This window comes from Prionailurus bengalensis, chromosome D2 (assembly GCF_016509475.1).
Source record: "Prionailurus bengalensis isolate Pbe53 chromosome D2, Fcat_Pben_1.1_paternal_pri, whole genome shotgun sequence".
In the NCBI taxonomy this organism is placed as follows: domain Eukaryota; kingdom Metazoa; phylum Chordata; class Mammalia; order Carnivora; family Felidae; genus Prionailurus; species Prionailurus bengalensis.
The window spans coordinates 45,053,510-45,081,191 of record NC_057351.1 but is presented as its reverse complement, the minus strand read 5'-3'; the positions used below and the strand labels follow the sequence as shown (position 1 = coordinate 45,081,191).

Genomic DNA, 27,682 nt, shown 5'->3' with positions numbered 1-27,682 from the left:
TGCGAATGAAATCTGTTCATTAATGGACCTCGAGAGCCTTCTTATTTTTAGCCGATAATAACTAGGTCTCATCACACCTTCTTCATCCCTGAGCTGAAGAGGGAGGTAGACGTGGACATCTTAGAGGAACATCGGCCTGCCCTTGGCCATCCACAGCCACCGACCCTGGCCTCGCTTCTAGGAGTGACAGTATCAGGAGGTAGCAGCAAAAGGGAATTTCACTGGAGATCCCTCCTTGGGCCCGGGCTCCTGCCCTGCTTTCCCCAGTTCTAGCTCAGCAGAGCCTCTGGCTTGTCATAAGCAGGGGGCTCCTCACCTTAGTGAAGAGAGAAAGGGGCATAGCCCGCTGCTGACAGCTGACTCAGAGGTGGGCTGCCTTTGGTCTCCCACCTCCCCCTCCTACCTGGGGCAAGCTATCTTTATAACAAGTCTGACATCTGAGCCGTCCCAAGCTGACATGTCTACAAAACAGAATACGCTGGGCAATGCTTATTCCTCATTTTAGACATTTTCTGAAGGCCTGTTGGTGTCTTGCGAAGCAGCCCATGTGGACCTCCAAGCCTGGGCCAAAGCCTGTGCTTCTGGAAGCCAGGATCCTCTCCCAGACCCCACCCGGCTCAGACATAAACCTCCTTCACAAGCACGCAAACAGAAACCCATGCATACCCACCGCCATATTGGAGCATGCACACTTAAAGCTGTCGCCTTAACGGTTCCCCCACCTCCTTGTCATGCACCAGGATTCCCAGAGCAGGCCCAGGAAGTAGACGAGGTCAGGGTGGAAGAAGGGTACTATCTCGGGCACTGCCTGGTGTTCCAACTGCGCTGCGCTCGGCGATCTGCTCACATGATGAAGCAATCTGCAGAAATGTCCATTCAGTTCCGCTCGCTCTCTCTGCTTTCCATTCCACATTCCAAGTAGGCACCCAGGCCCTGGATGTTGCCTGGTTGGTCTCAGTGGGAGACAAGTGGTCTGAAGGCCACCTGCCTCCCACCTTGTGTCAAGACTGAAGCTTCTCAGGGGCAGTGCTTTAGCATCTCAGAATGAGGGGGTAGAATGGACAAGGAATGAGCACATGAAAACTACATTCTGAAATTTGAAGAGTTGCATTGTTAAATCATGAATCTTTCAGATGAACCACGAAGCTCGCAAAAGTTTCACATACCGCTTAGGGTGTACCCCCACCCTGTTCACGCCTTCCGTCAGTTGAGAATTTCCATGGAAAAGTTTAAGAAATCCTGCCATCAGGGTTCTCCAGACAGGAGAGCCCAGCCTGACCCGACCCGACCCTGCCTCCGGGCGGTGCAGAGGCAGAGCCCACGGCAGACGCCAGAAGGACAGAACAACAGTGGCTGTAGGTCCTGACCTGGGGTCAGACAGGCAGCCAAGCCCCAGCAGCATTGGAAAGCCCATGGAACAATGCTTGGCCTTCTGTTTCAGGCTCTCCTGCTCTCCGGGCCATGTGACCTCTGTCCGTCCCCCTCTCTCTGCATCTGCTTCTTTCGCCCCCATCTCCGCCTCCCTGTGCACTTAGCTGCCCAGCCCCCCACAGCCCCCGGTTGCTGGTCTGCTGCTCAGGTTGACTGGCTGCTCCCCAGTGCCACACTGATGGGGGAAAGACATCCACGTGGGCACATGGCTGCTGTCAGTCCCAGCTTGGGGTGTGGGAACAGCGTTGACGGTGTGACTGCAGGCCGAGCAGGTGCCTCCAGTGTGGTCTGCAACACGCTGAGGAGCCTGACCCATCTGTCCCTCCACGAGTGGCCCTGGTCGCCCCACCCCCTTCACTCCCACTCATTTCTCTCACCTACTTTGTCTTCCTGATGCCCCAGGAAGCCGTGTGAACACGTAAGAGCCCCTCAACGTCTGCTCTCACCTGCCCCCAGCACCTGCCCCTTCTACCAGTGTCCCACACCTGCCTGCTGCCTCCAACCTACAGACGGGGCCCGTGCCAGCTGGGAGAGAAGGGCTTGGGCAAGTGTGAGGAGAGAGAAGTCTGGTCCCTTACGTGCAGTCTGGGCTCAGTTAACAGCAAATAGTACAAGCAGTGTATGCACATCCAATGGCACTTGTTTGCATGGGTTACCGTAACAATGTAGCCGAGTCTTGGGGCCATAAACAGCAGGAACTTCTTTCCTTTTTTTTTTCTAGAGATTTACTTTCTTGGGGCACCTGGGGGGCACCTGGGGGGCTCAGTCAGTTGAGCATCCGGCTTCGGCTCAGTCATGATCTCATGGTCTGTGGGTTCGAGCCCCGCATCGGGCTCTTTGCTGACAGCTCAGAGCCTGGAGCTTGTTTCGGATTCTGTGTCTTCCTCTCTCTGCCCCTCCCCAGCTCACGCTCTGTCTCTCAAACATCAATAAACAGAAAAAAAATTAAAAACAAAAAACGTTTGTTCAGAGGGGTCACATATTACACACTCACCTTTAATCAGCAAAAAAGGAATTTACATGGCAGAACCTGATGTCAGTGAGAGTAAAAAAAATTTTTTTTTAATTTTAAAAAAGAAATTTATTTTCTTGGGGTTCCTGGGTGGCTCGGTCCACTGAGCGTCTGGCTCAGGTCATGATATTGCTGTTTATGTGTTCAAGCCTGCGTCAGTGTGGAGGCTGCTTGGGATTCTCTGTCTCCCTCTCTCTCTGCCTCTCTCTCTCTCTCTCAAATAAATAAATATTTTTTTAAATCTTTAAAAAAATAAATTTATTTTCTTAATTCCAAGATCAAGGTGTCTGCAGGTTTCATTCCTTCCGAGGCCTCTCCTTGGTTTGTAAATAAATGGCCATCTCCTCCCTGTGTCCTCACAGGTGTCTGCTCTGTGTGTATCCGTGTCCTAACCTCTCCATTCAGGACAGTGGTCATATTGGAATAGGGCCCACCCTAATGACCTCACTTAATTTTATTATCACTTTAACGGCCCCATCTCCAAATAGTCACATTCTGAGGTACTAGGGGATGAGGACGTCAACAGATTAATTTGGGGAGGACACGATTCAGCCCCTAATAGCTATTTATCAGCTGATGCTTTTTGAAGTGGGGGGTTCTGGGGGAGATGGGGGAGGTCCTGTGAAAAAGCTCCATGGTTAAGGACAAGCTGGGGGAGCACAGGCAGGTGACTTTTGCCTCTGTAGAGACTACAGCCATGTGAGGATTGAGTGTGCTGATGCGCAAAGCTCCCTGACCTCACACACAGAGTGGGGGCTCCAAAGTGGCAGATCCTGTGACGCTCTCTTGGGAATTTGAGGCGATGCTGGGTCAGGACCCACCTGCTCAGGTCAGACTGCAAGATCGGGAAGGGACCTTGGGGGCTCATCACCTCCTTTGACGAATGAGGAGCTGAAGATGAGAGTGTTGGTGCCTCATCATTCTGGGGGCCACGGCCCCGTGTCCATGATCCTTGCGGAAGTTCTGGGGCTCCAATGACATACAGAATGCCCAGCATTGCAGTCCTTAAGCCCAAAGGTGACCTGGGATGCTCAAACCCAAAAATGCAGGTCCTTGTAACTGGAAACCCTGAACCTTTCTGTTTTCTTTTCCTCTACCCATGGGTGGTGGACATCCCTGGGAAGCAAACTCTGGCTCAGACAGCAGATGGCTGGTGGCGAAAGGTGTTTGCCACACAGACAGGAGGCCATAAAGGGGAAGGAGGATAAGAGCAGGGGCCCTGCTTTAGGTGAGCCAGGGCCAGGAGCTGGGCCGAGATGGGACGGGGCTAAATCAGCAGAAGTTTCCTGGGGTTCAGGAGGCAGAAGACAGAGATGGATGGGCATCTCCTGTAGTGTTCCCCCATGTCCCCGGCCCAGGAGCCTTCCTGCCTGTAACCTCGGGCAGTAGGTACCCAGGTGCCTCATTAGGGATGGGATGAGGATGACCGGAGGCCAGTATGATGTGATAGATCGTTCCAGGAGATGGCGCTCAGAGCTTACATTCATTTACTAGCCCAACTTAAAGATCCATGTTAAAATGTCCGTGTTAAACAGAGCCATGGAACAAACATGATGGAGGCTTCTGTCTCGCCACTTAGTTAACTGCGCGTCCATTATGCGTCACACATATTTTTCCTTTTTCTGGAGACAGTAGATATGTCTTTAAAACCTGGAGAAATGGGAGAGTATTGGCAGGGCTGGGGGGGCCTGAAATGCCCTAAACCCTCAGCACACACTTTTCCAACCCACAGGCCTCTCACCAAACACATAGCCTCCTGTTTAACAGCAGACTCATGGCTGGGGCGGCTAGATCTGTGCCAGGGGGCCCACTCCAGCCTCTGTACCCCAGCCCAGTGTGCCCAAGTGCATGGGCTCTGCACACTGCCAAGGACTCAGGGAAGACCCACTCTGCTGTACCACCCTCTTCCCTTCTCCCCCCAGTCGCCCATCTCCTCCCCTTTGACTGCACACGTGGGCACCTGGCTGACACGGCCATGCAGTCCGACGCCTGCTGTTATCCCAGGGAACCTCAACACTCGTGGTATGTCCCATCCAATGCCGTGACCTCTTAATCCTTGACCTCTTGGCCACCTTCCTGCACTGAACTTCCATCTCCCTACCCCTGAATGCACCCTGAGCCCTGTAATCCCTTAACTGCACAATTCAGACCTCTCCCTCTCGCCAACACCATGTATGCTCCCAGTTTACTGACTCGTTCCTCCCACCCCATTGTTTTTTAACCTTATCAGGATGCCCCATCCATAGTCATTCCCCTTCTGTTTACAGCACAGGCCCCAGGGCCCAGCATCTAGACCAACCTCACTCCAATATGATGCACTTCTCTGGTCCCATTTCTTTGTGTCACACGCTCAGCGTAAAACTTCTGACTCACATGGATGGAACCAGTTCTTTGCCTTTTCTGTGCCTGCCCTGGGCTACTGAATACTACTGGGGGAAACCTATGCCACTGAGGCCTCAGTGCTGAACACAACTGTCAACACAAGTTCTGGCTAAACATAAGAGAGGCCATTTTATTTTATTTTTTTTTTAATTTTTTTTAACGTTTATTTATTTTTGAGACAGAGAAAGACAGAGCATGAACGGGGGAGGGTCAGAGAAAGAGGGAGACACAGAATCTGAAACAGGATCCAGGCTCTGAGCTGTCAGCACAGCGCCCGACGCGGGGCTCGAACTCACAGACCGCGAGATCATGACCTGAGCCGAAGTCGGACGCTCAACCGACTGAGCCACCCAGGCACCCCAAGAGAGGCCATTTTCTGATTGCCAGAAATTTAAGAAGAAGAAGAGGAGGAGGAGGAGGAGGAAGAAACTTGAAGTTAAGTCGATTCACAACAGTGTGTGGCTATTAGGCCTTGAAGACTTGAGCACGATATTTACATCTGGTCAGAGCAAAGGCCCTCTGGCCAGATGCGTTGAGAGGTGAAGCCTCAGCCCTCAGGCACGTAGAGATTGGATCTGCTCCCTTTTAGGTCAGAGCTGCAGAAGGTAATGGTCCCCATAAAACAGAACCAGAATCCTCAACCCCAGCCCAAGCCAGTGCCCAGATGAGGGGAAATTAGGGCCCTAAGTCCCCAGTGTGGTATGAGAGGGTGTGGAAAATATGAGCTGAAAACCTAGCGTTAAAGTCCTTCTGGACCTAACAGAATCTATCAGGTGTCAGCAAAACCAACCATGACCCTCTCCCTCTGGAGATGCCTTCCCCATCCAGGGCATAGGGGTCTCTTGGAGAACATTTGCTGCTGACAAGGAGCTCAAGGGGAAAAAGTTCTAGGTGTCTAACCAAAGAGAGCCAGCAGATAAAAGAAACGATAAGACTCAGGGCCCAGAAAGTAGAGATAATAGAGAAGTCTAAACGGGACATTAAAATAGGATTGTGCGAAAGGTTCAAACAAAAGAAAGAAAGAAAGAAAGAAAGAAAAGCTGTAAGACAAGAACAACTAATTATGAAAATGCCAGAGCTTACCAAAGATCAAAGTTTTAAAATGGCATTAACTTAGAAATTTACTACAACTGGACATAATTGAAGAGAAAAAAAAAATGGAAGAATTTGAGAGATGGATCTGCAGATGCTATCCCTGTTTTTTCCCTGAGATGGAAACCAGAAAAGGGAAATTAATAAATGAGGAGAGAATGAGACACTACAGCCATAGCAGCTCATTCTTTCATCCCCAGTGATCAAAGGATAAAACAAAGGCCCTGGAACTCAAACACACAAAGGAACAAATCCACGTTTGCTGACTCACCAGGCCAGAGAGCAAACACCACAGAGAAACCCACTGAGAGGTCTGCTGAGAGGGAGAGGCAGCAGACTCTCCAGAAGGCTCTAGAAGGGCTCGTGGGGCTGATCAAAGATGCAGAACTAGCTCTCTGGATGGGACAGAACGCGTTCCCGGGTCTGTACACAGTTGGTTAAAACAAATCCCATGTTCGTATGGACCAGGGAGGTCTTCACTCAAGCTTGGCACGTCAGGGTGATTCAACGTCTACGACCAATATTCAAGTTGGATATCCGCCATAGGTTCATTTTTTACCACAATGACAATTTCAAACTTCGGCCAACCTCCGACCTCACTGCTTCACCCCACACTCGGCATTTTCTATCACCTCCTGCTAAACAGACTAAAACAACCTGAGAACACTTGGAGGAATGCCTTCTCTTTACTGACATGCCCCCATTCTCTGCCCATCTCCTTTACAGATCACGACAAAGAGGGTTGGGGTTGGGGTTGGGGTTGGGGTTTTCCTTCCTAACTAATGTCAAAGTCTCTGGCTGTGCCCTGGCTCCCACTTCTTAGGGAACTGGTGTCACTGTTCTGTTTTCTCTCTATGTCTTCACTTCTCCTTCTCGACATTCCAAGAGCATTTAAACACGCTCAATGCCCTCCTGCCTTAAAAACGCCTTCCTTGGCCCACACGGCCTTCCTGGTAAGGCCGCTCTCTGCTCGTGTTGCCTTCATACCAACCGCATTGCTCCATGGCACCCACTGCTCTCCAGCACCCTCCCACTCCCCCGCACAGCTGGGTGTCAGGAACACAGCAGCATCCATCATTCTTTGTGCCATGAGTGACATGTGTGGCTGGAGATCTTGGCACCCCACAGGAAGCTCCTAACACTGCTCACGAGAAGTCTAGCTTAGCCTGGGTAGGTACTGAGCACCCCCAGGCCCTGGGCCAGGTTCTGCCAGCCTTGTTGTTGGGTGTGGCCCTCACACTGTCTGCCTGAGCTGCGGGAAGGACAGACTGCAGTGATTTCCCGCATGAGGAGCCTACACAAAGTGTTCAGACAGGCACCCCAGAGGTGGCCAGCTATCTGTTCTGTCTGACACCCAGACCAGAGCTCACTTAGCAGGGCTCAGGCACTGTGCTCAGGCACTCAACGTGGCCTCAGGCAACTTCTGCCTGCCTGACTCAGTGACCCAGTAATCCAGGGACAAATTGTCACTCCAGATGGGGTGGAGGCCCATAGCCAAGGCCAGGAAGCTGCCCACATCTACCCAAAAGTGAAGAAAGGCCATCAGGAGGAGGAAATAGGCACAAAGGCAGAATGTGGGCACAAGGGGGCAGGTGAGAGACTCCAGAATGGACATGGTGACAACACATGATGTCAGAGGCCCACAGGAATGTGGGGCCCAATGGATGATCTAGGGATGGAGCTACTGAGTCAAGGGACCCTGCAAGAGGGGGAATGGGGGTCGGGGAAGGCTCAGGGCTTTTGTCCCTGGGGTAGGAGGTGACCAAGCAATCCCAAAGGACGGCCAAGGTTCAGAACCTCTGATGAGGAGGGGGAAGAACAGAGGGCCCAGGAAGGAGACCCAGGGGTCAGTTAGGGTAGTAATAAAGAGACTAAGAAGGATGGCCCCTCAGAGGGCCAGATCGTGTCTGTACCAAACTCTGTGGCCTGTCCTGGTCTCAGGGTCCAGCATTTCTCTCTGGGCTCTGCCAGGGCCCATCACACTAGTCCTGTCTAAGGTCATCCTCATAACTAGACTTCAACCGCAGCCTCCTGGAGGGGACCCACTCACTAGACACTCATACTCATGCCACAGCATGGGCACGCCCCCACATGCACATGGCCATGGGCAGCTGAAGTCCTGAGAAGCCCCACCATTGAGGGCACCTCGCTTCTGACCCAAAGGGCTCCCGAGGAGCCTGGGAGTGTGGGTCCCCAAAGTCCATGTGACTTTCTGACGGCACCGCACAGCGCTATGCAATAGTGATGCCCAGTCTTCAGGCAGCTCTGGGTGGTGGCTGCCTCCCTCAGCCTATGCATCCAGCTCTGTCCCCACCCACCCCAGCCCACACTTCCAGAAAGAACAGCCTGGGACACCATGCGTGTGGAGCAAAGAGTATTGGACTCAGGGTCAGGAAACCAGAGGATTTTTGCATCAAGGGATCACTCTTATCTGTTACCCTGAGAGGTTTCACTAAATATGAAACAATCACACCACTGTGGGGCTATTTTTCCCTCAGGGATTCTGGAAGCCCTGGGAGAGCCTCCCCAGGATGGAGGGGCCTCACCGTAACCCTGAGCCACTGTGTTTACCCTGAAGGGCGGGTTAAGAGTTGGGTAGAAAGAGTGTGCTGTGGAACATTCTAGTCAGGGGACCCAGGGAAATCAAGCTCCAGAGAGGAAAAAAATGAACCTCTTCCCTGGGGAGCTGGCTCCCTCCTTCGGCTGGCGTCCTACGAGGCCCAGCACAGAGCAGGCGCAGAGCAAGTCAGAGAGACCTGGTGGGTGACAGCTCAAGAAGCAGGATTTGTGCAAAGGATCTGAACACTGGAGCCTCTTTCTCACTGTAGCACATGGCGCCCACACCTGCTTTTGGGGTTGAGGCAAAGAATAAGGGGGACAGAATGCACGCAGTGATTAAAGAGGTGTCCAGACTTAGAGACACCCCAATAAATGGAGGCCGCCAGTGCCCATGTCCTTTGCTGGGCTCCCCACTGCCCTGTTAATGGCGTAGAAACTGCGCCATAAAAGAAAGGGAGATGTGGTTTCCTTCTTTTTTTTATATAGATCGGATCTAGTAAAGATAGTATGAAACTACAGCCATGTTTGCTAAGTGGGGACTTCAAAGGTCGAGACTCAGAATTTCCAGTCTGCGTAACAGCCACAGCCCAGACGTCTGGCAGCGAGTGGCAGAATTCCACAGGCAGGCCGGGGCGGTGCCTGGGTGCGGCCTGGGAGCCACAGGAGGGACCCAGAGCCAGGCAGAGCCCAGAGGGAAAGGGAGGGGGGCGGGGGCGGCGCAGGGTGGGGCCTGGGGCCTGCTTGCACCACCACACCCAACCCCAAACAACCCAGCCTCTCCTCTGGAGGGCCAGTCCTGTGCCTCTCGGAGTGGAGGGAAGGTGGACCGGTCCTACTTCGTCTCCCTGGGGAAAGACGATCGAGAGGCGAACAAGATGGCCTGGTGGAAAGCCTGGGTAAGTGTGGAGCAAGCAGAGGTGGAAGGCTGGGTGCCTGCAGGGTGTCGGTAGACAGAAGTCAGCTCAGTCAACAATCACGCTGCCTGCCGGCCATGCACCAGACTGCCCACTGAGGAGGCAAGAGAGAAGAGACTGTCCCAGCCCTAGAGGCGCTCACAGTTACGAGAGAAGTTGTGTGTGTATAGTGGGGGGCGGGGGGCAGACAGATAAAGGAACCCTGAAATGCACTGAGGGGAACTGAGAGGCTGGGGAAGCCCAGAGGACAAGCCCCGGCAGGGAGGGGTCAGGCTGCTCGAAGCTACGGGTTATCATGTGTGAGTCATATGTGCATGCGTGTGGTATGTGTGCACATCCGTGTGTTTGAGGAGAATCAAGCAGATGGTTCCTTGCAGAGGGAACACACACTCAAAAGCCCAGAAGGGTGGGCAGCTTGGCTTTGGAGAGAAGTGGCTCCAGAGAGGGTCCTGGGTGAGAGGAGAGAGGAATGGGGGCAGAGAGACCTAAAGAAGCAGGCAGGGCAGGTCCTAAAAGGCCTCGTGTGGCAGGCCACGGGGCTTGGGCTTTACCTTAAGAGTAATGGGGAGCCACTGAAGACCCTTGAGATGATGAGCAACATGATCAAATTGGCTGATGGAGGATCCATCAATGCCTACACCTTAGGGCATGGGAAGGCAGGCAGTCCTCTGGGGATCAGTGGTGTTTATTCGTCAAGATTGAAGAAAGAGAAGAGAGGGCAGGAGGACCTGGCCCACAGGGGCCTTGAGTGGCTAAAATCCATGCTTTATAGAGTCATGGAGGACTGAGGCGGGGAAGACAGCACAGCCTGTCCCCAGGTCTCCTGCGTCCGAGCTGAATTAACAGATTCTTGGGAGTGTTTCGCCTGGCTTTGAGTCTGAGGCCATCTCATGCAAAGGAGTTGAAAACACAAGACGGGGACAAAGAGGGCAAGCAGATGACACCTGCGGGTGACATTGTGCCCAGGCACGACTCCTGCATTTCACCCCCAGGCACCCCAGGACATCAGGGCTGCTCTTTCCATTTTACAGATGAGAAAACTGAGTCTCAGAGACACTGGGTGACTTGCTCAGTCCCACAGCTAGCAGGCAGGGATCTAGCTAGAATTCAGGTCTCTCTCCACCCCCGTCCCCAAGCTGTCTGTGAGGGGCAGTGGGTGACCCAGGCTTATCCCGCTTCAGGAAATCTCTTTGCCACAAATGTCTCAACCCAGGAGTTGTTGGGTTCAGACAAACCAGGCCTGGACAGAGAGGAAGCTAGTGGCAATGGTGGGGCATTTGTCTGGGCCCCGGCGAAGCAGCTGGGACAGGTCAAGGGGCTACAGTGGCCTCCAGTTTTGGCCTGGCCTGGCCTGGCCTGACGCAGACGTGGCAGGGAGAGCCCGGTGTTAGGCACTTTTCCACTGTCAGCTGCTGGCCTATCCAGCCTAGCTCTGGGCCTTGCTCTCAGTGTGGCAGGAACCCCAGGTGGGTGAAGCCTCCTTGCGGGGACCTGCCAACCTGGCAGGATAATGATGACCTTCTCTGAGCACCTATCGTGTGCCAGACATCCCTTTAAGCATCTCACATTCAATATCTCCCTTGAGCCTCGTCCCACCTCTACAATGTAGATGCCAGTGTCCTTATCCACAGATAAAGAAACTGAGGCACAGGAGGCTCAGCGGGTACCCAAGGTGGCCATGCTAGTAAGTGCTAGAGTCTGGGTTAGACTCTGAGAAACCCATTTCCAGAGCCCAAACGGTGGACCTTGGCTACCCCAAAACCAGTGGGGGGAACTGGTTTGGGTCAGCAAGATCGCAGGTAGACCCTACCTGGGACAGCTTGAGCTGCCAGGGAAGACCAGGCCCAGGACTGGGGTGGGGGTGGGGGTGGGGGTGGCTTGTGAAAGATCAGCTAGAGGGCACCTGTCTGTGCCTGTCTCACTGAGATGAAGTCCTGTCTCCCAGAGCAGCCTCATGACGAGGGAGGGTAAAGGTGTGGCGGCTTCCCTGAACAGAGCTCTTACAGATAGAGTCTCAGGCAGGGCGGTCATCCTTTCGGTGAAAATGTCCTTGTCTGGACAAGCTCACTCCAGGCAGGGGGCCCAGACAGACTCTTCCTCCAACAGCGTGGTGTTTCAGATAGGAAGATCTGGAGTTCTATCCCTCCCTGCTTATATCCGAGGGTCTGATTCCAGATAATTGTACTTTTTATCCCCTAAAACCTCGGAGTGGGCAGAGAGGCTGAGGCTTCTTAATGCAGCAAAATCACCACCCCCCCGGGAGCGGCTGACTAACACCCCCGCCCGAGCTGACCTCAGACCTGCTGAATGGGCTGCTCCCCAGTGACTCGGTCACTGCACATTTACTGCCAGTTTGGGGGCAGGGAGAAAGCCCCTCACGGGTGGCACCCAGAGCTTAAGCCCCCAGACACCCTGTGGGCAAGGCTTCCTTCAGTGAAGGGTTCTAGGGAAGTTCACTGTCTCAAAAAGGTGGAGTCATCAATAGTCATCATCGAAAGAGGGAAGTACACAGAGCTCAACTTCTGAGTCAGATTCTGGGACCAGTGCCGACACCACCACCTACTAGCTGTGCCACCTTGCCAAGTGCTCTGAGCCCAACTCCCTGTCCTGTAAAATGGGGCATTCATACCTACCTGGTGCAAGTATTGGAGAAGTCAAGGAGTTGTGCAGCATTGCGCTGACAACACCTACAGCATCTTGCACAGAGGGCCTGGCCCAAAGGAGATGATCAAATGGCTACGGGTAGTAACAGCAGCTCAGACTCCATAAACAAGGGATACAATGTATTCATGCACACAATTGGGCAACCTCTGCGACCACACAGGCTCTTCTGGATGGACTTTGAGCAAGGAAATGTTTCTTGTGCATGGTGCTAAGAAATGAGATAGGAAAATTTGTTACCAGACATTGGAAATTCAACCAAAGGGTATAGAAAGCCTTTTTACCTCTTACTGAAAAGGAATATCCTCATATATACCCCACAGATGGCAATCTGCCCTGTATCTAATCAGGACAAGGAAGGAAGGAAGGAAGGAAGGAAGGAAGGAAGGGAAAGGAGGGAGGGAGGGAGGAAGGAAGGATGGATGTGGTGATTAAATGGGTGGATGGATGGGTGGATGGATGAGTGGATGTGGCTGTTGAATGGGTGGAGAATGGATGAATAGATGAATGAATGAGTGGGCTGGTGGGTGGGTAGGTGGGAAAGTAGATGAGTGGATGAGGGGCAGATAGAAGAAGTAGGTGTATAAGTGCACGAGAGACCAAACACAATGGGACTAAACTCCTTTCCGTTGAAGGATATCTTGAGTCTTCTTCAGATTCCAATGTCCAATCTCCCTTCACTCCTCTACGATCCCTTTCCCGCAAATACATACTTAAAAAAGATCATTCATTTGCATCTGTGAAATTCTACAGGGCACAAATCTAAAGAGCCTTCGGGCAAGCCCTGAATTAAAGATTTGGCCCAGGTCAAGGGCCCAAGTACTTTGGTTATCTTGTTTATATCACAATTTTCAGAGCACCATGCAGCTCTTTCTAAACCTAACCTTCTGTCCTCCATGAGCCTGGGGACTTGCAAAGGCCCTAAGCTGTCAGGATGCTCAGCTGGGTGCCCTGACTCTCTACCTTCTTCTAAGTACTCGCTTCTCAGAAAGGAGGCAGCTTGAGCTCAGACCATGCCTCTCTTCCCAGCCTTGTCTGCCCACTCTCCAGGTAGCGCGTTCAACTCCATGAAGCTTGCTCATTGTGCTTGTGGTTTGGGGTGCGTTGTCCTTTCCCACTGCCTGTCAACCATGCTGGAGGGAGCTGGGGGGTGTGGTGGGTGGGGCCTGCTCCCTGCCCTCAGATGGCACTAGCTGGGAGAGGCCTGGCCTGATCGGAGCCCACACCCCAGGGCAGGGGCAGGGGCAGGAGAGGTTATGTGGCTCCCTCCCACAAGCTGTGGTTCTGGGTGGTGCCAGCCTATTAACCAAAGAGCGGTTCTGTGGAGGTGACCTGGCAGTCCCACAGAGCCCAGAGGAGAACCACTGACTCCTCACAACCAGGCCAGGCAGGCTGTGGTCTCTCAGGGAACCCTCACTTAATAGTAGCTTCCCCACACAGCTGACTCCTGGGCGGCTGGCCTGAGTCAGAGACCCCCCAGGAGATCTAACCCCAAGCTACACATCATAGGATATACTGCCATTCGTGTTCCTTTGTACACACACCCTGCAGCCCCCCCCCCCCCTTCTCCTCCCAAGCTCCCATCATCTCAGGTAAACCTCCTCCCCAGCCTCAGGATTCTTCTCACAAAAGATCCAAGAACAGGTCTGGTGAGAACGTTGAGGCAGGGAAACTGTAAGCTTCTTCCGAAGGCAGCCAGGTGGGCAGGAGCACGTCGTGGTTAATTGCCGCTGTCATCCCGATAGAACAATTGCTGGACTCTGAAGGAGGTCCCCCCAAGCCCCTGCTCCTCCTTTCTCAGGCCAGCCCCCCATCCTAGGACCTCCTTCTGGTTCTCCTCTCCTCCCGACACCAGAGGCTGGGCCGCGGCTCTGAAAGTGGCCACAGTGCCAGCCACCTTCACGAGTCTGCGTCCCCAAACTCCCCAGGGCTGGCGCTGGCACCGAAAGCTGAGATCCTCCACCAGTGCCCCGCAGAAGCCGAACTGTGTGCTCGCCCTGCAGGGGCAGCCTGCGAGGTGGGCTGGCAGTCTGCTCTGCCTTCCCTGCCTTCCCACTTTGAACAGGCCTGGGTTCTTTTACAGATTGAACAGGAGGGTATTACCGTCAAGGGCAGTCCCCACTTTAACCCAGACCCCGACGCGGAGACCCTCTACAAAGCCATGAAGGGGATTGGTGAGTGGACGTCCTCCGCCTTCCCTCGGGAGCGCCTGCCCGCTCTGCTCAAGACTGCTGCACTCACGGCTCTGCAAAGGGGATGTCAGGGGACAGCCTGGGAGTCTGGGACTGACTCCTGGCACCCAGAGAAGCACACAGGCCCCCTCCCCCAGCCCTGGTCTACGTGCACCCCCACCCCCCAAGGCAGGAGAAGGGGAAGGGTGGTTGTGCCTCCCTGGGCGGGAAGAGGAGGCCATCTGCTGTGCGTGCCTACGCGTCCCTTGGTGGGCAACTTTACCCAGCTCGGTCTGAGGCTTCTCACAGAATGGCCTCAGGAACTCTGGACCCGCCTGTCACTGTAAGTTTTGGAAGGGATGAAGCTGAAGGTTCTGTAGGGCTGAACTGGGACACTCAGCTTCCCCCCTCTGGTTGGGCTGGGCACAGGGGGCCTCCTTCCTTGTCTCCGGTGTGCGCATTCCTGAATCCAGCCAGGGCCTGGAACCGCCGTTTCTAGGTGAACCTTGACAGCATGCTCATGACCTCTACTTCCTGTGAGATCTCTGCCGTCATCTCCACTTCCCAAAGGAGGAAAGGGATGCTCGGGGAGATGAGGCTGCTTGCCCACGGGCTGCTGGGATGGGACTAAGATCCAGTTTGCCAGGCCCTCGGTCTTATTTCCCCCCACTGCCATTAGCACAAGAGAAGACAGGATGGGAGGTCTCACTGTCCAAGCTCTAAAGGCCCCAGGCGACGTCCAGAGCAGACCAGATGACCAGAGGGTCCTCAGATTCTATCACCCTGAGACTGGCCCCAGGCAGCACCCCAACACTGTGTGGGTAGGAGGTGGGGAAAGGACAGAAGGATTTCTGGCCTACGTGTCTTATCAACACCATGAAATTGTCAGGTTTTGGAGCTATCTAGGAGGTGTGTGCCCACTTCTTGGCCACCAGGCAGCTTCCCTCCTTCCTGCTCAGCCCCCAGCCTCCCTGGGAGCAGTGGGGGTGCTCACACTGTGCCCCCCTGCAGGGACCAACGAGCAGGCCATCATCGATGTGCTCACAAAGAGAAGCAACGCACAGCGGCAACAGATCGCCAAGTCCTTCAAGGCACAGTTTGGCAAGGTAAGGGTGGGACGGGAGTCCGGTTTCCTCGGGGTGGGGGTGGGCGGGCACTGCTGTGGCAGGAGACAGCCTGGGGGGGGCATCTCTGTTCTGGGTGAGGCCCTTGTCTCGAGGCCAGCTTCTAGAACCATGGGGCGGATAGGGCACGCTTACACCAAAAATATTATTAACTGCTTATCTGAAGTTAGAATTCCACTAGCCATCCTGCGTTTTATTGGGAAAAGCTACCTATGGCTCCTCACACCCCTGGCTTGGTGTCAGACATTCTACAGTCCAGCCTGCCCGCCTCCTCCTCTCCACCCCCGTCTCTCTCACCGAGCTCACCCCCATCTCTCTCACCGAGCTCCTTGACATTGGCTCCACAGCCCCCTCCTTGAGCTGTTTCCCGGCCTCTGTACCTTGCTCACCCTGTTCCGACGGCCTGGAACGCCCTTCTCTTGCCCACGCACAGAGGTGCAGGCCAAGCTCCGCTCCGTTCTATGGCACAGGACTCTCCCTTCATCTTGGAGCTTCTTGTGCCCCGTGCCTCCTCCCTCTGCCTCGAGGGAGCTCCAGGGAGCACACAGGCTGGACCCTTCATCTCTCCCTTTTCCTTCCACCAGCCCGGGTCAGAGCCAGGCACTGGGGCACTAGCCAAACACAGGAGCAAAGGCACACATAGCTGTGGCTGGAGGAAGCCTCCACCAACGCATGTCATGAGTTGGAAGATTTGACACAGGAAAGTGAATGATGAAGTCTAAATACTCCAGGGGGCACCAGTGTCCTTTTTAACTTTTTTTTTTTAATTTCTTTCTCTTAATCTTCACAACTGGCATTATTCTCTGCATTCAGCATTAGGGGAAACTGATGTTTTAAGAAGTGGAATAAGTTACCCAAGATCCCAGAGCCTATAGGCAACAAGGTTGGGATTTAAATCCAGGTCTGACAAGGTCCTTGGTCCTTTGCTGTGTCGTGCAGATCAGCTGGGTGTGGTCTCGTGGCTTCTTCTGGAGACCAGTGTCCCTAGAAGGAGACACACATGAGACAGATTCCTTAATTCAATCATGCATCTATTCAGTGCCCATGGGCTGTGACGGGATTTGATGATGAGCAATGATAAATGTGTATTTCGGCCCAGCACTGCACTGAGAGCTGAGTCGAGCCACACACATCTCTTGGCCAGTCCCCTAAGCAATGGTATAAAGCAGGAGCATCTCTGTCTCCATTTCACAGGTAAGGGTGATGATGCTCAGAGAGGCAAAGCGGTTGGCCCAAGAAACCCCAGCCAGCACCAGCGCGTGGCAGAGCCCACAGGGGAGTCCAGCCAGAGCCCCCAGGACTGGCTGGCACCCTGCTGTCCACACTCAGGTGGGCAGGACACCCAGAACATTGTCCTTCCTTCTCTTGCATTAGGATCTCACCGAGACCTTGAAGTCGGAGCTGAGTGGCAAGTTTGAGAGGCTCATCGTGGCCCTCATGTACCCACCATACAGATACGAAGCCAAGGAGCTGCACGACGCCATGAAGGTAACTAAGCAGGTGGGGTGGGGGAGGGGCAGAAACACCTAGGAGGACTGGGTGGGGGCGCTGCCTGGGACACATTTCCCAAGAGAGCCTGGCACTGGGAGCTCCGAACTCCCCTTGAGCCACCTTTTGAAATGACCAGGCCGGCTGAGCCTGCAGCCTGCTGCCCAGACTGCCCCCACACCCAGACTGGCTGGCCTCTGCCGTCCCCCCGCCACAAAGAAGCCAAACTCAGCACTTCTCAGGACAGCGCCAGACCAGGTGTGCAAGAAATAGAGAGCTACGTCTGCGGTCTCTGCCTGGTCTCTCGGATTTCCTATTACTCCCACTGCTCCTTCCGCCCTCGCAGATGATCAAGGAGGGAATCAGGGTCCGGCTAGAAGAATCATCTCCATAGAAAGGACACTCACTGGGTGTGCGGCCCCAGCGTTTGACATCTGTTATCTCTAATCCTCCTTCGGGGCGGGCAGCTTTTTATCCCGAGGAGAGAAGCCTTAGGCTCAGAGAGGTGGAGTGACCTGGCTGGAGACCAACCAGCATGGAGGGCGGAGCCAAAACAGAACTTTCCCATCGCCTCACCTGCCCACAGGATCCACCACTGGAGACAAACACGTGCGACTTCCTCCAGAAACACCCCCCCCCCCCCAGTGAAGGCCCCCATCGGAGGGGGCAGAGCAGTGACCGGTTCTGCCTCTAGTTAAGAGGGTGTGGACAGAGCAGGAGGGCACAGGCAGAGCTCTCCAGCAGACAGAGGTTTTTATCCACAGGGCTTGGGAACCAAAGAGGGCGTCATCATCGAAATCCTGGCTTCTCGGACCAAGAACCAGCTGCAGGAGATAATGAAGGCTTACGAGGAAGGTGAGGGAAGGTGCGAGGCCTGAGGTCGAGGCTCACTTGGAAATGGCCACAGGCTTTGGCAGCCTGGCAGGGGATGAGGGACAAGTGGTGCACTGAGCCACGCTGGAAGAGACCCTTTCTGGGCCTTTCCACACATGGGTGCTAAGCACCTACTGTATGCCCAGTCCTGTGCCTGATGGTCTCTAAGCCCCCTGAAGCCCACGGGCTGCTGGGGGAGAGGGGCACGCACCCTAAACTCTCTGCCCCTTGAGGGCATGGCAGTGCGGTGGGCCCCAGGCTGTGTCCATGCTGGATGGGGCTGGCTCCTTCCTGGCTGGACACAGGCTGACCCTGGGGACCGTGCGGGGGCCCCATTGCAATGGGGGGTGTAGACCCCAGGCCAGCTATCGTGGAGTCTGCAGGATGCAAGGCAAACGGAGGCCAGCATGTCCTCCCCGTGGTCTGCCCAGTGGGCAATGTGCCTGAAAGTTCTGGCTTTGCCAAACTGCACATGAAGCAGAGCTCAGGAGGCAGCCCCTGGAGGGGCTCTCTGGCCTGACCTACCTTTGCGATCGGAGCTGGGCTGGCAGTCTGTGTTGCTTCCTCGTTCTGAGTGACCACCAGGAGGTGGGACCTCTGCCATTCAGACACCTGGGGAGTATGTCCACTCCACGTGACTCGTTCTTACCAGAAGGCTTTAACTGGGGGAAGCGTGGGGAATGGGGGTGGGAGGAGGAAAGCAGGTCTGTGCCTCACGGTCCTGTCTCCCCTGCAGACTATGGGGCCAGCCTGGAGGAAGACATCCAGGCAGACACCAGCGGCTACCTGGAGAGGATCCTCGTGTGCCTCCTGCAGGTATCACAGCCCAGGCTGCTGGGAGTCCCTTGCCTGGAGGACCCCATCAGCTGGGCCCCGGGGAGCAGTTCTTGGGCAGAGCTGCTGGGGTGGGGTGGAGCGAGGGCCGAGGTACAGCCCCAGCAGCCTGGGCTCATTGGGTACCTACCTCCCTGCGTGGTTGGAGGATTCTCACACCTGCAGCTCCCTGATAGCCACATGGGGGCGCCGTAGAACTGGGAGGAAAGTGCCCTGTCCCCTAGGGGGTGCTTCACACACACACAGCCCTTGCCAGGCACTCTGCTTACCTTAGCTCACTGATTCCCCCAGCTCCCTCGGAGGCAGCCCTTACTACTCTTATTTTACAGATGAGAAAACCTGGCCCCGGGCAGGGTAACTGGCCTGCTGAAGTGCCCATGGCCAGAAAGCTGTAGAGCCCTGCCTCCCCTCCTGCCCAGCTCTCCCCTCTGCCTCAGCTGCTCTGCTGGGCTAGCCTGCCTTACATCGTCACCTTTTCTGTTCCTAGGGCAGCAGGGATGATGTGAGCGGCTTTGTGGACCCAGGACTGGCCGTCCAAGATGCACAGGTGAGGCTACATACACCCTCAGCTGCTTCTGCCCTGCGGGCCTCCTGCCCCACCCTCTGCCATCTAGACTCCTGGGGCTGATGCCTGGAAGCCTCACTCAGCCCCTCTGCCCATCCGGGTTCTCTTTGGCACTAAGCTAGGCCAGGACCCAGCCCCGCTCTCTGCAGACCTTTATCTCCTTGGTGTCCCAGGAGGAAAGTGAGGGTGTCGGAGACACTCAGAAAGCAAGAAGGGGAGTGACTTGGGAGGGGTCCACTGGAGCTCTGTCCTGGAACAGCCCAACCTGGGGACTCTAGGCCTCTGAGGACCCACTGGGCACATTCAGATCGCCATAGTTCTGCCTGCTGGCAGAGTGCTTGGAGATGCCCAGAGGCAGAGCAAAGCCCCAGGGGGAGGCAGGGGAGCTGGCAGAGTGGCTTCTGGCCCGGTATCCAGAAAGGATTTTAATCGACCTGGTGGGTGGGTCGGGGGGGGACCTCACCTCCTTGCTCCCCTTCACTGGCTTGTTGCGGCTGTCCCAATGCTAGGATCTGTACGCCGCGGGCGAGAAGATTCACGGGACTGACGAGATGAAATTCATCACCATCCTGTGCACACGCAGTGCCACGCACCTGATGAGAGGTACCGGGGAAGGAAGGAGGCAATGTAAGGCGGCGCAGGGCGTCCTGGCCACAGAGCCTCTCCCTTCACGCTGACTATCCAGTGTGCATCCTTGTCTAGTCATGCACCTGGGGTGAGAGCCAGGGAAAGGGACCCTTTCCCCGGTAAACAGGTGGAAGTCAGGGGCGGCACATGGGTATGCAGTCTCTGATCTGAGACGCCGGGGGTGTCGCACTGAGACCGCATATCCCTTAAGAGAGGATGTCTCTCTACAGTGTTTGAGGAATATGAGAAAATCGCCAGCAAGAGCATTGAGGACAGCATCAAGAGTGAGACCCACGGCTCCCTGGAGGAGGCCATGCTCACAGTGGGTAAGAGATGGGGCTCGGTGCTCAGACACGCGGGTGTCCACAGTCACGGGGCTCGGCAGTGGGGCAGTGCCCGGGGTGGCAATAGCAAGCAACTGGGTCCCTACGTCCACCTTCAAGGGACCACCGCTGGCCACCTCCAGGCCACACACATGTACCCTTCAGCCCAGGACACTGGAATTATTCTACCCCCTGTGTCTTCCGTGTCGCGTGTCCCACCAAGGACTATTCTCGGTACTGCCCACGTAATCCCTGTGCTATGTGAGTGTGAGTGTGAGTGTTAGTATGAGCAGGAGGCATGTGAGAATAAGTGAGTATGTGAATGTGTGTGTGCATTTGCAGGATTATGTCAGACCCAGGGCCTGTGCTCCCCTCCAACAGCCACACAGGGAATATTCTGGATCTGGCTGTGAAGCCCTGAAGAAAGCCACCTGTCTAGACCTGAGCCAGCAGCCTGGTCTCTTCCTTGGTTGCTCATCGAAGAAATGATGATGCATAGTTGGAGTCCAAACTGAGTGATTGATGGGCTGATGCTGGGGAGCACTGAGAACCTTCCCTAAAGCTTGACCACATCTTGGGGGCCAGAACTGAGATCACAGGGAGGGGAACCATGGCACAGCAAAGAGCTGAGGCCCAGGGGCAGAGGGACTTTTCCTCTCCTCCCTGCCATGATGGAGCCAACGTCAGGGCCCCGGGGCTAGGACACTCACCTCCACACCAGGCTGTCCCCGTCCGGTGCTGGGCAGTCAGGGGAGCTCCACGGTGTGCCTGGGTCTTGCAGGGTGGCCCGGGGCATCTGACACTCCCCAGCAGGCTTTGACCGCTGTGATAAAAACCCGTCTATGTCGGAGCATCTCAGCATACCCCCCGCTCCAATCTCAGTGAGTCAGCCCCTGCATGGAGTTTGAACGACCTCCTGGTAAATCTTCGGACAGGGAAAAGCAGGGTGTGCAGTTCCCTCCTGTGCTGGCCACTTCCTATTCTCCTTGAAGACTCCCATCATCCCCCTCGCAGATGAGGACTGGGTAAGGCAGGCAGGTCAGACAATGAAGTCATGCCAGGCCATCAGCAGGCTGTTGAACACCAGCCTACCTCAAGCAAAGCCCACACTCTTTCTGCTGCCCTGGGCTAGAGTGCCAACTTCCCTGACCCAGATGCCGAGTCTCTGCAGCAGCATCTATGAAAGCGAGTGTGGGGCCCGCTCTCTGATGCCCTTAGTGCTCTGGGGCTGGGCCCCATATGTCACATGGAAATTCAAATGCAGGGACCTTACTGATAAGCGACAGGTAAAGTGGACATTCCGAGGCGGTGGTCACTATAACCATGGCTCTTCTGTGGAGCTGAGTGGCCGGATTCTTGGCAAAGCTGGCTCTGGAGTGTAAGAGCCTAGGGGCTTCCCTGGACAGAGCCAGGCTCCCAAGGGCCAGCCCTGTGGACCCCAGTGCATTTACACCTCATGCTTTGCCTGCTTGCTCTGTGCCTTTGGACCTGTGCCCAGTGCCCCAGGCTTCCTTCCCTGTCCCACCCCACCCAACGCAAAGCCTCTTGTTTTTGAACAAGGCAAAGCATAAATAAATAGGCCAAGAATTGCATAATGCTGGCCCTTAAGACCCAAGGCAGGACGTAAATAAATAAACATGTACACAATGCCACCTACAACCTCTAGTGTTAACAGAGCTTTCTTGTTTGTCAGTGAAATGCACCCGGAACCTCCACAGCTACTTTGCAGAGCGACTTTACTACGCCTTGAAGGTAACTATTCTGCCTTTTGTGCCCTTTATTGTCAGCCCTACTCGGCACCAACTACAAAGCCAAGGTGTTCAGAGCCACTACCGTCTTCAACCCTGTGTCTTCTCTTATTCCAACCTCTTGTGATCAGAATGCTGTAGTTCTCAAAGGGCAAACTGAGTCCAGAGAAGGGAATCCACACCTCGTGAGGGTGAATCTGAGCAGGTGTTTTCGCAAGTGTTCATTGCACTCATCTTCTATCACAATCTTGTGAGACCTGTGTCACAGCTGCCATCCTAGAGATGGTGAAAGTAGGGCTTGTGGTCAAGGTCACACAGTTGGTAAGTGGCAGAGCCTTGATTTGAACCCAAGCCAGTCCACCTGTCCTTTTTATCCCACCATGTGACCTCCTTGAGAGAGCAGGAAGTCAAGGCGCCCTTTGAATGGAAGTTCAGAGGGAGATTGTCACACGCGGCACTCAACTTTCACGTACATCCAAGATATGCCAATCTGGGTTTGTCTATTGTCCAAGAGGCTGCACTAGCCATTCAAACAGACATCCAAGCCACTTGTATCAGGTGAAGTTTCCGGCACCTGGAACCAAACTGGAAGATAGACATTCAAAGTGATTCCCTGAGACTGAAGTCAGTGGCCACCTTCTCTGATCTGTGCTTGTTGGTATCACCTGCAATTAGAGTCCTAAGTTCTATGGCCAGGAAGTGAGAGAGGGCATGGGGTTCCCTTGGCCATCTGACATGAGACTAGTCAAAGATGAAAGTAAGCAGGAAGGTCCTGCTTGTAACTTGGCCAGTTGAGCCAAGCTTCATGATGTCGCTACCCTAGGAAAACATCGTATTCCTGTAGTGGTGAGTATTCTGTGCCTAGAATCTGACGTGGCAAAGCCAACACACAGTGTACTTTGGGACATTTGGCTCCCAATAGGGGTTGATATGTGGGCCAGTGAGGGAGAAGAGATTGAGGGAATGGAGATCCTGAGCTACGAAAGTACCCCTCTCAGTGCTTCACCCGATGAAGCAGAGGCTCATTCCTGCATCTCCATCCCCCCGTAAAGCCCCCTGCACCCAAAGCACAGATGCGTCCCTCATCACAGAGATGGACCAGAAGGGCCAGCAGTGATTGTTGATTGCTGCATCTTGTCCAGGGAGCAGGGACGCGTGATGGAACCCTGATAAGAAACATCGTTTCAAGAAGTGAAATTGACTTAAATCTTATCAAGTGTCAGTTCACGAAGATGTACGGCAAGACCCTCAGCAGCATGATCATGGTAAGCCATGAGTTCCTGATTCTACCACTAGTTTGAAACGGAGGCATTACTGGGAGGCCTGGATGCTGTGACCAAAGTTCTAAGTCACATGTGTCCATCCCTTCCCAGTGGGTGTCACACTCGAGCATTCATTGCCATGCAGTGTGTACAGGGATTGGCAAGGGGGTGAGTGTGGCTAGGGCTGGGAGGGGACTTGGGCAGGTGCACACAGACCAGATCATGGAGGTCCGTGTACATCACACCCAGAATTGGCTTTGCGTTCGAGCTATGGTCATCCCTTTGAAAATGACACACTGAATCCTTTCAGAGGGAGGAAGCCACGTCCGAATGTCAATGACAGTATATAGTTTGGTAGGAATTGCGGCAGTAGCTTTCAAATCTAGACTTCACATCTAGTCCTAGAAGCATGATTTTAAGGAGATAAGTCAGATGGGCTCCAGCACACTACGAAACCAGATGCTGGTCAGTAAACCTTCTGGACCTGAGAAAATGCAGTGATAATCACACCACTGTAATTTTGTAATAGCTCTTCTAGTTATTAATGCAAATGAGGTCTTGACAGTTTCATGAACAAAAGTCAAACCTCGAGAAGTATACCCCTAAGTCTCCATTGGGTCAAGTCAAGTCTCTAGTTATTCTACAAATATTTGTTGTCAGCCACTCTTTCCAAGAAACACATAGCTCACAGTATGGTAAAAAGACATTTCTACTTTAAAATGTCTCAGGATGGGCCAGCGGGCAGGTGGGGGTGAAGGACCGTGGGATTATTCTTTGTTTTGTTTTTGGCTTTCCAGCCAGTGTTGTCAAAAGACAGGAGGGCTGCCCAAAACCCAGCCCTGGCTCCTGACGTGTCACCTGCAGCAATGGCTTTCCCAGCCTCCAGTCCCAGGAGAGTGTTAGGAAAATTTTCAACCATACATGGTTTCAATGGCATCGGGGAAATGTCTCTACCTTCTCACCATCACAGTTAGATTGAGCCACGGGCAGACTTCAGAAGAACAAAAACACTGAGCGAAAATGATCACTTTGATGCATCCGGTGTGTAGACTTCATGATGGAGACTTAGCAGGCTAATTAGCGCCTGAAAAATATCATTGATGATCTAGTCCCCCGTCTAGACATACAAGAAAGCCCGCCCTCGTTAGGTTTTGCCTACTGTTGTCACTTACGAAAATTTACTTGGAATTGCCAAATATTTTCTTTTTAATATAGACCACTCTCTGTAGTTGTCATCAAAGCAAAAATGATGCCCAAATGGTGATACCAGCATTAAAAACTTCTGTATAGAAATTAATAGAAAAATTAAAAAAAAAACCATGGATAACTTTATACCCACACATTTAAAAAGATAGACACCATGAATAGTTTTCTGAAAAAAAGGAAAATAACACAGAAACAAAAATGCTAAATTAAAAAAATTGTTTTGTGAATAGTAAAAGAGGAAGGAAGGAAGGAAGGAAGGAAGGAAGGGAGGAAAGGAGGGAGGGAAGGGGAGGAAGGAAGGGAGGGAGGGAGGGAGGAAGGACAGGAGGGAGGGCGAAAGGAAGGAAGGAATTTTAAATGTGGTTAAAAATCTACAAGAAAATTTCACGCCCAAATGATTGCACAAGCAAAGCTGACTAAACCAATAAGGACTCGGTGATTCCCATGAGGCATAAACTGCTGTAGTGCATAGGAAAGGGGAACTGGCCCACCTTTATCACTTATATCCTCACCCTCCCCTTTTCCTCAACTGCATAAAAAGGGAGTTGGTGATATGCCCTCCCCTGTTCTCCCTGGCTCTGTGTGCAGATCCTGGACCAGCCAGACCTATCAGGACCCGCCTCATAGCTAAGGGGGACTGGTAGACCACACATATGGGGTTCAGCCATTGGCCTTGTGGGGTCTATCCTATTGGGAGACAGCTGCTGCACCCCTATGTGAGCCACCTGCTATGCAGGCAAGCCCACGTTTCCCCTGCTAGTCACTCCTCAGCACATTTTAGCAACGCTCATATCAGCATCAATGTCAGCTGACAGATGAGCAGGAGTCTCAGGGTGGAGACAGGACTTGCCTCAGCCACAGGGTCAGTGAGTGACAGAGCTGTGGTCTGGGTTCTGCGTGGACCCAAAGCCGGGGCTCTCACCACCTCCCCCACTGCCTCTAGGTATGTGGGTATGGGTATATGGCCCTGGGGGCCCTACTTCCAACCTCGGTTCCCTGATCTGCAGTAGGAGGTGTTGAATAAATGATGGGTCAGGTCAAATAAATGAGTGGTGGGGCCTGCCCAGGTCCTGACATGGGGAAGAGTCCTGGGACAGCTGACGGGGGTAGGGGACCATCGAAATGCCTTCCTTGCTCCAGAGCAGAACTGTGTGATTCGTTTTCTACATTAAGCTCCCCTGTACTCATAAGAGAATCAAAAGGCGATACAAAGAAATAGCCTGAAATGGAAAACAAGAAAAAGTGGGTGACATAGCGTGGGCCTGTGTCATGGGAACCCACAGGGGATGTGCCAGGTCTCTTCCCGAAGACCATGACTTGTAGTAATAACCGCAGCTGACAGATACCCCTGTGACTCTCTTGTCCCTCCTGTCCTCAGGGAGACACCAGTGGTGACTACAAGAACGCCCTGCTGAACCTGGTGGGCAGTGATTCCTGAAGGCTCAGAGTGGGGCAAAGGCCAAGAAGCCGGAGCCACAGGGCCTTGCCTGCTCAACCTTGGCCATGGATTGGGGGGGTGGGGGGGGGGGGCCCAACTTGCCTTTCAGTCTTCTGTCTCCCAGCTTCTAGTGCTTTCCAGCCAGCTTCTCTGCCTGGGGCTCCTCCCTCCACTGCCCCCTCCCCCAGTCAGTTCCGGGTGTGAGCACATTGCCAACCTGAGTATAATCTGGCCTGACAGACACCTTGGTGTGAAGGGGTTGTTTCTTCCTCCACACAAGGAGCTTCCCAAGCTGTGCCAGAGTCACCTGTGCCCAGGTCGCGCAGGTACACCCCGTGTACTAAATCAAGATCTGCGAAGACCAGAGAATATGGAATATGCATAAGCGTCTCAGCTGATACGCCTGTCTGAAAGGCCACCAGGGAGGCCAGAAGAACCCATGTGTTTCAGAGCCCATGCATGTGAGCCGCTGAGAGAGAAACACACACATTCGGGCCCACTGGGAGGTCCCTCACATTCATTCACGAGCCTCCTCTAAAAACCCTTCACAACTTGAGGCTGTAGGTAGAATAAAAATTCCCTTGCTGTCTAACTAATAGAGAAAGCTGCAAATCGATGTCCCACCCCAGGGACGCTGTGTTCTGAGGGGCCCGGGTTTATCCAATCCTTGATCAAAGGAGCTCTTCTTTCCTCCCCTGACATGAGCAGGGAGCATCTCTCATTCCAACCAAATGGCAATGGCAGCTAAAGCTGAGATGTCTGGGTTGTGCTTTTCAGAATAATAAAGACTTGTACGTTCAAATCTAAGTGCCTTTGGATTTTTATCAGTGGCCAGACCAGGCCCGACTTAATTTGTCCGCGTTCATAAAAGAAATGTGATCTTTAAAAGCTTGTCATGGGGGTGGGGGGGCACTGAAACAAACCTGAGCACACAGGTGGGAAAGGGGACATGGCCAGGGCACTGAAAGTGTCCTCTGCACCTCCAAATCATTTTTGCTAGAATAACCTTTTGGGCACTTCTGATAAAACAGACATAGTCCTAAAGTACTTTTACAGTTGCTCTGGGATTTTTTTCTTTTTTCCTTTTTCTTTTTAATGCATCTGTATTCTTAAAAATAATTTGGTGTCAGAATGGCTAACATTAACAACTCAGGCAACAACAGATGTTGGTGAGGATGCAGAGAAAGAGGATCTCTTTCCATTGCTGGTGGGAATGCAAGCTGGCGAAGCCACTTTGGAAAAACAGTATAGAGGTTCCTCAAAAAATTAAAAATAGAACCACCCTATGACCCAGCAATTGCACTACTAGGTATTTATCCAAGGGATACAGGTATGCTGTTTCAAACGGACACATGCACCCCAATGTTTATAGCAGCACTATCAACAATGGCCAAAGGATGGGAAGAGCCCAAATGTCCATCGATGGATGAATGGATAAAGAAGATGTGGGATATATCTACAATGGAGTATTACTCCGCAATGAAAAAGAATGAAGTCTTGCCATTTGCAACTACGTGGATGGAACTAGAGGGTATTATGCTAAGCAAAATCTGTCAGTCAGAGAAAGACAAATACCATATGACTTCACTCATATGAGGACTTTAAGACACAGAACAGATGAACATAAGGAAAGAGAAGCAAAAATAATATAAAAACAGGGAGGGGACAAAACATAAGAGACTCAAATATGGAGAACAAACATATGGATGGGTTGAGGGGGAGGGGATGGGCTAAATGGGCAAGGGGCATTAAGGAATCTACTCCTGAAATCATTGTTGCACTATATGCTAACTAATTTGGATGTAAATGTAAAAACTGAAATTAAAAAATAATTTAAAAAATAATATTTTGGGGTCTGATCGGTTTGAGTTCAGCAAAGGAGGAAAAGGAGAAGCTAGGTGCTCCCTGATTGTAGCCTTGCCATAACTCTATAATGAAAACTGTTATCTGTACCTCTCTACAGGAAATCGTA

The 27,682-nt window shown here is 53.2% G+C and overlaps 1 protein-coding gene across 1 annotated transcript; it reads left to right on the top strand.

The window, feature by feature from the left end:
- The first annotated feature begins 9,111 nt into the window (after positions 1–9,111).
- LOC122492947 (annexin A8) lies at positions 9,112–26,517 on the top strand. Its single transcript, XM_043596795.1, has 12 exons — positions 9,112–9,372; positions 14,135–14,225; positions 15,234–15,328; positions 16,721–16,834; positions 17,599–17,689; positions 18,444–18,523; positions 19,029–19,088; positions 19,616–19,709; positions 19,964–20,059; positions 21,750–21,808; positions 22,947–23,069; positions 25,651–26,517. Exons 1-12 carry the CDS (start codon positions 9,352–9,354, stop codon positions 25,708–25,710), a joined length of 984 nt encoding a protein of 327 aa, XP_043452730.1. The 5' UTR covers positions 9,112–9,351; the 3' UTR covers positions 25,711–26,517.
- The last annotated feature ends 1,165 nt before the right edge of the window (positions 26,518–27,682 follow it).